General features: G+C 31.5%; 1 protein-coding gene across 1 annotated transcript; it reads left to right on the top strand.

Annotated features, from left to right (window-relative positions):
* Positions 1-365: 365 nt before the first annotated feature.
* Positions 366-10,471, top strand: epsilonCOP (coatomer subunit epsilon). Its single transcript, XM_088233845.1, has 6 exons — positions 366-717; positions 934-1,128; positions 3,514-3,605; positions 5,468-5,633; positions 6,842-7,063; positions 10,264-10,471. Exons 1-6 carry the CDS (start codon positions 616-618, stop codon positions 10,405-10,407), a joined length of 921 nt encoding a protein of 306 aa, XP_088089971.1. The 5' UTR covers positions 366-615; the 3' UTR covers positions 10,408-10,471.
* Positions 10,472-11,591: the final 1,120 nt, after the last annotated feature.

Raw genomic sequence — 11,591 nt, 5'->3', positions numbered from 1 at the left:
GACAAGTATATATAGGTAACAATACTATTTATAATATGCGACAAAACCGTAAAAGTTTAAAACAAGTTGATTAAATCATTTTATGTACATACCCAATTTAATTTGATGTCTATGAGGCACATAATTTTATGGTCATAAAAATTGTCTTCATTGATGATGCCTTGCATTTGTTTTAAAAACATTTTACTTAACTGCACCGCGTATTATTTGAAAAATAAATTGTAAGTAAATTCAAATGTTGTTAGCCATCTCTCGTGTAACTTTGAAAATACGAAACATTCGCCACAATGCCACAATACGAAAGTATTAAATATTGCCTATAGATGACTCTGTTTCGGATTAATCGTTTTTGCGCAAAGTTCACAATTATAACGCAATTTTACTTGAAACCTACGTAACAAGAAACGAAATTTTTGCCACAAAATGAATATTGATTGCAAAATTAAATAAAAAAACGTGTTAAGGGAATAAAAACATGAATTTTTACTTGAAAAGTGGAAAAATAACTATCAAAATAAAATTATGAAATTTTAATTGTGCATATTTGGGAAAAAAATAATTTGACATTTCCTGCAACACAATAAATTAGTTGTGAAATAGCCGAAATTCTCGAAGATGGCACGTCAGCAGCAGGACGTTGATTTATTATTTGATGTCAGAAATGCATTTTTCTTTGGAAATTACCAGCAATGTATAAACGACGCTCAAAAATTAAAGGTATTGTTGAATTCCCTCTGCATTATACCATTATTTGCTGAAGTTAGAACTAAAAACATACAACCGCGAAGGTTATGGCGCTTGTCATTACATTACTTTTTTTGTTTTCTTGAATCATTTGAGGTGTTATCATCAACAGTTCATGCAATCAATGTGCTTTCATGTTTAATTTAAATTTAGAACACTACAATTTTCCCTAATGTGCTTTGTTTATAGTGCAACGATCCTGATGTGGCATTAGAAAGGGATGCTCTTCTCTATAGGGCGTTCATTGCCCAAAAGAACTATAGATTAGTTCTTAATGAACTCAACGCTTCCTCCAATCCAAAACTCCAGCCTCTGAAGTTGCTGGCACAATATTTGTCGAACCCTTCAGCAGGACAGTCAGTTGTAGCTATCATCGATGAAAAGGTATTTTTTCTGATAGATGTTTTTAACGAGTCGAATGACAAGATTTAAATAACCATACCAACTCATTTAAACATGCCTAAGATAACCAACTGTTTTTATGATGAAATTCAGTGTCAGTAAAATGCAATAGAAAATTTCCTAAAATAATTTATTGAAATCTAATCACACTAATGGTGTAAGTGATCACACCTTCAGCTTGTCTAGTACATGTAAAGAAAATATTGAGAAAACAAAACATTTTGATATTAATATTAACAAGATGTGTGAAGGGTAATAATACTTTTATATTGCCAAATATTTCAATGGACCAATTTTTTTCCTTAACTTGTTTACTGCGGTGCTCACATACACCTGTGAGCGCCCATAACAGCAAAGATACGTGGTGCTCACAGCATATGTGAGCACGTCCTACCCAGGATTTAAACCTCAATTTCTCACGACAGAATATTCAAATATGAATATTTTTTTTCTTTAAATGTTCATACTATTATCTGTCTGTAAAATCTTGAAAGAAAGTATTCCCTTTTAAGTAAAATGAAAAAATAGGACTGTGATAATCTTCACCATCGACTGGGAGATCAGTTGATATATATTCGTCTCTTTCACACTTAGAGTATATGGTTAAGAGATGCAAAATTGACATGTTTAAATTTTTTGGATTGTTTATTTTATTTGATATTTCATAGTTTTCTTATCTTAAGTGATTAATTTACTATGAGAAAGGTTCGTAGCTTAAGTTTTCATTAGGTATAGCGGTAATAAATTCATGACCATTAACAAAATAAGTGTTTGAACTAATAAATAAAATACATCAATTTTGTGTCGCGCAGTGGCGGGAATGTCATGAAATATTTTGAACACAATGAATAGGTTAGTAAAAAAGTGAAATTTATTTAGAATATTTTTAAATTAACAAAATGTATTCTTAAGCTCTTATTTCAAATATCCTTATATTATAATAAATATATGGTGAATTGTAATTCTTTCAATGATATTCTAAAACGTAGATAAGTATATATGTTACAAGTAAGGAATATTGATAAGTTAAAACAAAGGTTCATTCATTCATCCCTTCATTCTTAAACATTACAAAACAAACCATCACTCCATTTCCCAGTAGGGGTAGGCCAAGAATGCCATATCACGCTGTATGCATACAGACCTTGTTTTCTCTGCATTCATACAGACGTATGAAGATTTTCATGCACGTGCGTCGATTTTTCCAACTTTTGACATGTCCGCTTTCAAGTATATGTTGAACATGTCTTTCTCCGTCTTCCTCGTTTTCTGCATTAATCAATATTCGCACCATAAATATTTTTAGCTATGCTTTCGCAGTCCATTCGCTCTACATGTTCAAACCAAAGCAGAAGTCTGTCCATAATGCTTATCTAAGCCTTACATAATGCACAGATCTAACATAGTTTACCTCGCATTCGCCTGAGTGATTGCATTCAGCCTACTTTCATCCTTGTTTTTCCAATTCCATACTTCGCTTCTATACATAAGGGTCGGCACCTGGATTCCATTGGATACTGCTAATTTCGCCTCCTGCGGCAAACATATATTTCCCTAGGTTGATTTACATTGTTGAAAAATAAACTGATGGATTACAGGATCTCTTTTTCATGTATATGTTTGTAATATTTATGGTGATCTTTTATCTCTTTCGTTTTGCATTATTGTATGCAATTTGTATACATATATACAAATGTTAGGAAGTACAAGAATGACATGTACATTTATGATTTGAAGTATCTTTTTTTAATTCTTTGGTACATATTGTTATTTTTTTATTTTTAGACCATAGGTTCTCAAACTTATTTCGCCCACTGCTTACTTTGACAATGTAAAACTTTCTAGAGGCCCCCAAAATTTTTAAGCCTACTATCTTAAAAACATAAGCTATTGCAATTATTATTTTTAAACATACCATATCCTATTTATGAGTTTAAACTTACATTTACAAGAAGCGTTTTTAAAAAGAGCAATTAAAATGCATACCTACTTAATTATATTTATAGTATTTTTATTGAGTATAAAAATAAAGCATTTTAAAACTTATGTAGTGTGAAGGGTGAATTTTATACACTTAAACAAGTTTGTTAAAATTGGATTGTTTTAACAAAAAACTTGTTAAAACTTGCTTGCTACAAACACTTCACACGGGCTAAGAAAACCATGATAAATAAGACAAAGACTGCCTTAAAGTCCCCCAATTTTCTGACAGCCTTCTACCATCCCCCTGAAGGCCATCAGCATCCACAAGAGGTTGTTGTCGTCCACTTTGAGAAAAACTGGTTAAGAGTGAAACAAGAAATCAAAGAAAGAGTACATAAACTTTTAAAACACTTACTTTATATTATTTTTTGTTGTTTATTACAGGTTTCTAAAGGCGTAGAACTCTCAAATGATTTGTTTTTAATAACAGCTGCAACCATTTACTATCATGAAGACAATCTGGAGAGCGCTTTAAGGTAAGACAAAAATCGATTATGGTAAAATCGCTCTAAATTCCTTCTACTTATTTCCGGTTGGTGCTTTCATTGATAGCATGTCTGCTATTTATGATTTATGTTTATATTAAAACGGTGTTATTTATTTTATTATATTTATTTATTATGTACTAGAACATAATATAAAAATAATATAAATTAATGCCTCGACACGGGTTATGCCCAGTGAGGTGTTCATATAGAAAAGAAAAAAAAGAAGTTTTATGTGAAATGAATAAATAAGCAGAGTTGAAAAAAAAATTAAGAGACGAAGCTCTAAGTATAGTACTAGGGATTCTAGTCTCGTCACAAATTTGAGTCTCGAGACTGAGACAAGACTCGGAGACCAAGTCTCAAAATTTGGAGACTTTTCGATACTAACGATTATTCATATAAAAAAGTAGTGAATGTAGTTAATAAATCACATCAAAGCATACTATTCATTATTTTTTTTATTAAAATGAATACAAAACATACCAAATAAGTATCCTTATATCACCTAACACAAATGGATCACAATAGCCTAACTTAAATAACATAACTGAAAAATCTTCTTAAATCAACGACTAGTTAAGGGTGAAGGTGGCTAGCATCACTGGCGGCTCCTGACCGAAAAAGTTTGCAGTGTATTTCTTTACATTTTGTCAACTTGTAACTTGTATATTAAGTTCAATAATATTATAACAATATGACAGGTCTGACGTAATAAACAGGCAATAGTATGACAAATGACAGCCCGCGCATCGGAACCAAGAACGCTAAATTCGCCTAACATTATACGCACGTTACAGGATACTAAATTCGTACTAATATCATGTCATTACACATGTTCAAAGTGACATTGCAAACGCACTTTAAACTTCAAATATGCGCATGCGTTGGCAATGCCCGTAATATGTATATTATCTTCTCCCTCTAACGCACGATTCACCAGTATGAAGCGTTGTCTATCTCCCTCAAATGACGATCTTAGAAGAAATGACATATTTCATACAAATTCAGGGTAAAGAATTGTGCAAAACAGAACATGCATAGGGACGATTGCGCATGCGTAGACAAGATGTGAAAATCGTCCGCTAGAGTCGATTTAGCTAGATCTTTTGGCGCTAGTATTGAATATTATGATGTTTACGAGTATAATATTGCAACGAATCCCTGTTTTTTTGTAGCTACCTATAACATATTTTTACTATCAATAAAATTACTCATTTGTTTGCACATATTTTTACTTGGCAGTGCACTGCACTTATGCACATACTAAGGAACCGCCTCTAGCTAGCATCCAGCGCCATCATGCTCCAGACAGAGCTAAGGGAAAATATGTGCAGCTTTAGCATACATTCGGGTAGTGCCGCACTGATCCAGCCTCAGTCTAATTAAAAGTTGTACCTAAATGTTCTAAATAATAAATACATAAATTTCGAAAAAAGGTGCTTACTTGCTGGAGGTATTGCTATTAGAGTCTCGGGTCTCGAATGGAAGTCCTATATAGTACGACCCTAAATCATTAGTTGGATGGACCCGGCACCTACAGGTATTGTTTTCGAAATATAGTTATTAGACATTATTTATAATAAGACACATGATCGTTAGTCATAGATGGGTTACCTATAAAAAAAATACTTTATCTCGCACATCTGCAGACTCCGCCTGAATATATATATTTCTTCAGTCTTCCGTACCCGTATCCCGTGGTACATAGGGCACTGCATTGTTACTCCAATTACAGCATATCAAGACATTTGTTTTACGGATTTAAAATCCGTATTTTGTATGCGAGAAAATACTACTCCCCCAGATAGTAAGAAAAGTATTTTTGTTATCTAATAATTATATTATTCCAGAGTATTGCACGGAGCAGAGTCTTTAGAGGTCCTTGCTTATGGTCTACAAATCTTGTTAGCTCTCAACCGTCCTGATTTAGCTCGGAGACAACTAAAGCTGATGACAGATAAGGACGATGATGCTACTCTCACACAGTTAGCTCAAGCTTGGGTACATTTAGTTCAGGTAAAGTCAATTTATACAATATAATGCCTGCATATTATATTATTTGTCATGCCAATTTATTACCAATGCATATGTGTAAAGCAAAATTCAGAAATTAATATCAGACTACAATTCATAACACCCCATGTATCAACAATATTTTGACTATTTTTTGTAGCAGTCATACAAAATTAAAAAATATATATAAAGTAATAACAAATAATTAGACCAATAGAGAACCGTTTTCTCAAATTGAAATATCTACAACAACAAAAAACGATTTTTTTTAGCAAAACGAAATAATAACGAAAATTTTAGCAAAACGAAATAATATATATGATGTTGCAGCGAGTCAAATTGGATGGAATTATCATTTGATTGTGTAATAATGTGAAAATGTAATAATATTTCTCACATGTTATTTTGAGACCATTCAGCACCCTTTTATCGCTGTGCCCCTTAAAAAAGTTGGAAAAAAAAAACCGCCCAGCCTAATGAATACTGCATTTAACCATCAAGGGATACAGATAGAGTGAAATGCTGATTTGGTCTCAGTGTCGTATTAATAATAAACTAATATATGATTGTAAAAGTTATCGTCCTCATCAGGGTAGATTATAAGACATTTTTTAAACTGCATCAAAACACAGTTGATTTTTCAAATGTGTCAATGCCTCTAAAATAGCACAAATATACAAATGCGTTCGCAATTTCATGTAATCCAGTATCCATTCATTATCAACAAAAATAGTGCACGTGGTAATAATTAGAGCAGTTAATTGTATGGTGATGTTTCTCGAAAATGTGTGAAAAAAATAGTAAAAATTAACTACTTTGCAATGTCACAAGTTCAAGTGACCACATGTTTACAATAACCAATCAATTATAGAGTTATTATGTTTTGGTAACTGGCAACAGATTTCTGGTTTCTGGAGTAGCCATGTTCTTTGATGTTTAGTGTGTTTTACATTTAGCGGATACAAATAATTTGTACAGAGTTCACAACTTTTAAATGTCAGAAACACTCTCAGACCCGAACTCTTGACATCGCGGGCGGTGTAATTTCAATGTTTTAGTGGGGGTTTTTTAAAATTTCAAACCTATAGCAACCATACACATTTTTTTTTTTTTGGGTTAGTTTGATAGTCTATTGACGTATATATTTTTTTTAAAGCTACTGAACAACCTCATTGTACAAAAGTCCATGGCTGTATATGAAATATTTTCAGGGAGGTCCAAAGCTGCAGGACGCATACTACATATGCGAGGAGATGTCTGACAAGTTCGGCTCAGGGCCTTCAGTGGGGGCAGCGCTGGTTGCCGCCCACGCAGGGCTCGGAGGCTGGGGGGAGGCAGAGGGTGCAGCCCTTCAGGCCATCGCCAAGGACCCCGGTGCTCCCGACCTGATGCTAGCCACCGCTGTAGCATCCCTGCATTTAGGGAAACCAGAGGTCAGTAATTAGAGAGAGCAAACTCTTGTTCTTTGTCCATTTCAGTGCCGACATTTGGCGTTTATTTAATGCGTATTAAAAAAAAAAGTATTTTATTCAAACACAGAAAAGCTATCGCAAAATATTTACAAAAAAATGGGTTTGACTCTTAAAAGACTGTGCCACTCTCTGGCAACAGTCATGTAACGTTGTGTTCCACGAAGAAAATGATGAAATGTTTTTAAATACAGGTATAAAGACAAAAATTTTACATATAATTATGCAATGCTATATTTTCCATTATCTGTAAAAATAATTGATTCATGTGACATGTACCACACAAGAGTTAAATACTTGCAAGCCAATTTTTATGCGATGTCCGTGGAGATCTTTATTTAAAAAAAAATATTACTTAATTGCATTTTTTTTTTCAAATTGAATACTACCAGCCAAAGAAAAATAAATATTTAAAGCACTTACTTTGCGATTTTTTATATTAAATACCACCTATTTAGTTTGGGTAAAATCACTCTATAATAAACTTGGCTTATTTAATGCCTTGGTGAATGAACAGTCTCGCTCGAAAACTGGTGACATATTTAATTTATTTTGATGATTTTACACAAACCAAGGCACAGTTTTGAAATAACAAGGTACGAAAATTTGATTGAATATTAATTAAACAATACGTAATAGTTATATAATTGAGGGTATTATAAGCAAACTTAGAAATCTCCATTGAAGGAGTTACCGAGATATTTGCGAAAAACTTTGAAAAAAGATTTGTGAGATTTCTAATTATGCTTCACTAACTCAATGAGAATGCTAAGTTTGCGGTGTCAAGTAGTATAATTGAAATCTGTTTTTGCAAGATTGAAAGATGGTTTTGAATTACGCTATTATTTAGGTAGGTAGGTTTTTATGTATAGTTTATTTTAGCATAAATAACTAATTTTCCGTTTTTGGTGGAGATTTCTAAGTTTGCTTCTAATACCCTAAATAATTAAACTGTTTATATTTGGAATCCCATGCATAGCTCTTTTACTTACTAGGCATATAATATATATTATGATAGTTAATTATCTTTGTTATGATTTCTCAAAGTATTTTATTAGCATGTTATATTTTTTAATAAAATTAAGGTGCAATAAATAGTAAACACCTTAACTTTTTTTAAATTCCAAACCATGAACATTATTTTTTTTTTCAAAGCAAATTGTTATTAATTATTTAAATATGAACTCTATTATTTTTTCCTTGTCACTTTTGGTAGTACCATTTCTCATATTGATTGGCACTAAATTCTGACAGTTGTTTTAAAAAATGTTTGTGCATTTTTAGAGATTACTGAACCTGCATTATCTGTGAATGTTGAAACTAATATCAACCTCGTGGTATAAAGGTGGCCTTGCAATAGGCAGGTCAGTGAGTCAGACTTCAAACATCCAGGGTTGAAAGTACACTGCGTGCACCAATGACGCGCTGTATTGGTACAATGCTGCACTAGGTTCAGATCAGGACTATAGAAATTTAAATGGGCAATGCTATTTGATGAAAATGTAGGTTTTAAAAGACAAAAATATTTATAAGGTTTTTATTTTCTAATACTTAAGATTACATTGTTACAACTAATAAATAAAAGTACAGTTTTAAGAATAATAATGAAATGTAATTTGATTGAATAAATTAATGACCTAGATTAGATAAAAAGGTCGATAAAATATTAAAAAAAAAAAAAAAAGCCGACCAATACTGTAGTGTTACTTCATACATATATTATGCATAATAATTATTACTTTTTTGCACAGTTAGTGTGATAATACTGAGAATGTCTCTCATTAAATGTTAGGCATTAATATTATTATCTACAGAAATGGATATAGACTTATAACATATTTTCTGTTCTCTCCAAATACTTTTCTTACTGTAGGTAACATACATATATTTTGACTGACTCAACCGAGGGAATTTGTGCAATGATGGCACTATCAAAATCATCCATTATTTTTTAAATATTTTCTTACTACAATTTGATGTATAAAAGCAGTTAGGTTGGCAACTAAGCAAACCGAATACAAAATTATTGTCATGAAAACAAATCAATATTTTTTCTATCACCGTAATTGGTTGACTTTTTGTTATTTATTTTATAATATTTTTTTGTTAAAAAAACTAAATGAAACACATTAATATGAAAAATCTTCATCTCTTTTTATTTTTTTATAATATGATGCTAAATAAATTGATAATAATTACTATGCATTGTGCACATGGTTTTTGTGTAGTAAAAATTTTGATATCTTGCAACAGTAAATAATTACAGTACTCTCACTAATTTATCCCGAAAACCAAATAAGTGCCCAATTCTTAAAGGCAGTGGATTACACCGCATACATAAAAAATGTACTAAATATTATACAAATGGTTTTGTTTATATTTTTGTGTACAACTATGTTTATTGAGGAGAGGCAGAAGGCTAGCGACCACGCATGAGTTAGGTATTTTATATGATTCACAAAAACACGTTTTTTGTAATTAGATGTATAAACAATGCCTCAACCTATGTGACGTCTATCCGGCTCCAATCTTATCTGAGTTTAAATATTTTTTTTAAGACTAGGTTTGCGTTTGACAGTAAATAATTATTGATTCGGTTCTCTCCATACAAATTTATGTGAAAATCGTCCACGTCAAAATCAATGAAAATGAATCATGTTTAAGTATAACATTTTTTATTTGTTCTGTAATGTTCTTCATATTATCTTTAGTATTAAGAAAAAAAATTAAATTTAACATCCTTTTAAAACTTAATTGTGCCTACAGCTAAGGCTTTTTTTAGCTTTTTTGCCCATATTTAGGCATGATTATCTGCGTTCACGTTTAGTTTAGTACATAAATAATAGTTTGTTAATAGTAAACATTTCTTCGTCTTTTTACTGTAAATATTTCAAAAATAATAATACTTTACTACGTTTTACGCCCACAGCATACTTGGTTTGCCTATTTCACACCTTTAAATATTTGAACATCTTTCGATTTTAGGTGGCGAATTACTGAGTTTGACATACGAATACCGGCAAATTCATAGCCTGATTTATTTTCAACTAGTGAAAATAATAGCGAGTCATACTTGTCGGGCGAGAGAATACCGCATTACACTTTTTTATTCTGATACATACAACTTAAACATTGTCTTAAAATATGGTATACTAATTTTTCAGGTCACAAACCGTTACCTGTCACAACTGCTGGTGGCAGATCAGCAACAAAAGCATCCGTTTGTTTTGGCATACAAGAGTAAGGAAGAGGAATTCCGGAGAATAGCAGCTCAGTACAAACCTTCTGTGGAATCCAATTCCTCGTAAAACTTATTATTCTAAATTTCATTATATTTTATTTCTAAGTAAATTTCGGTCGAGAGGAGAGAAAGTGTATTATTATTATGAAAATATATTAAATATTAATACAATAAATTAATTGTGTCTACAATAATTTAATAAATGATAAATACAATGTGTTTGAGTATTTAATAGCCTTTATTAATGTGTAAGTTCCTATCAATGAACCAAGTAAGCATACAAATTTTGTTTGTGTTAGTACACACACTAGAATATTTTATTTGAAAATATTCTGTCACGCACTCATAAACATTTGGCTATTAAAGATTTGAATGGACTGTGTCTTAATATCAATATAAATAGGTTTGGAAATTGGTTGATGTATTTTAATAACAAATATTTTTGTGATGCATTTTCTCAAAATTTGTCAGGTTTGTCAAAATCAATCCAAATAAAATATTTTAATAAGATTAAACTAGCCTCGTGGTCAGCGTGTTTTCCCACCACGCAAGAGGCTGTAAAAAAATCGATTTCTGACATTAAATATTTATTTGAACGGTGTTTTTACACTGGAATATTTCATCGTCCCTAGACTGGCACCCGAAGTATAAGACTGATCGCCTTACCTTCATGTAACAAAAATGTTCAAGATACACTGCAGTTGGTGTTTCAATATAGCGCCCTATGCACCATTAGGTGTGGGAAGGGGACGATGATGATGAAACTTAAAAAGATAAAAGCAAAATATATATATAAACTACAATTGCAACTGAGAATATTTATAATGATAAATCACAGAATTTTACCCACTAATGTCTTAAAACTACCCGAGAGCATTTTTTTTCTTCATTTTAAGGTTATATTTACTGAAGTATCAATATTTCATTAATGTTTACCTCAATTTGAGTATAACAAGAATATATTGCACCATGAGTTCAGATTTTTATTCATTACTTAACCTAAGTAATTCAAAATAAAATTATAAATATAGCTAAATGGTATAACAACACTTAAGTGTTATGAAAACAGTTGAAGAGGCTAAGTAAAGCGGTCGGCAATTAGTTTTGGTGGCGGGCCGTATTATTATATAAATTTTTTAGGGGTTACGTGACTGTCAACATCACTTATGCTCGTGCGAACCAAACATAACTGATCTATAACCAATGTGCCTGATATAGTAAAAATATAAAAACAATTGAAGTAAAACAAAC

The sequence above is a fragment of the Micrasema longulum genome, unplaced genomic scaffold (genome assembly GCF_059751315.1).
Source record: "Micrasema longulum isolate JH-2025_06_02 unplaced genomic scaffold, ASM5975131v1 h1tg001155l, whole genome shotgun sequence".
Taxonomy (NCBI): Eukaryota; Metazoa; Arthropoda; class Insecta; order Trichoptera; family Brachycentridae; genus Micrasema; species Micrasema longulum.
Note: the sequence above shows the minus strand (reverse complement) of the source record. Positions and strands in the feature narration are given on the sequence as shown.

What these genes read in the sequence shown, in the direction of transcription:
- epsilonCOP (XM_088233845.1), top strand. Translation starts at nt 616, where the DNA reads ATGGCACGTCAGCAGCAGGACGTTGATTTATTATTTGATGTCAGAAAT. An exon ending in ACGACGCTCAAAAATTAAAG is followed by an intron (nt 718 to 933) that starts GTATTGTTGAAT and finishes CTTTGTTTATAG; the next exon opens with TGCAACGATCCTGATGTGGC. An exon ending in CTTGGGTACATTTAGTTCAG is followed by an intron (nt 5,634 to 6,841) that starts GTAAAGTCAATT and finishes AAATATTTTCAG; the next exon opens with GGAGGTCCAAAGCTGCAGGA.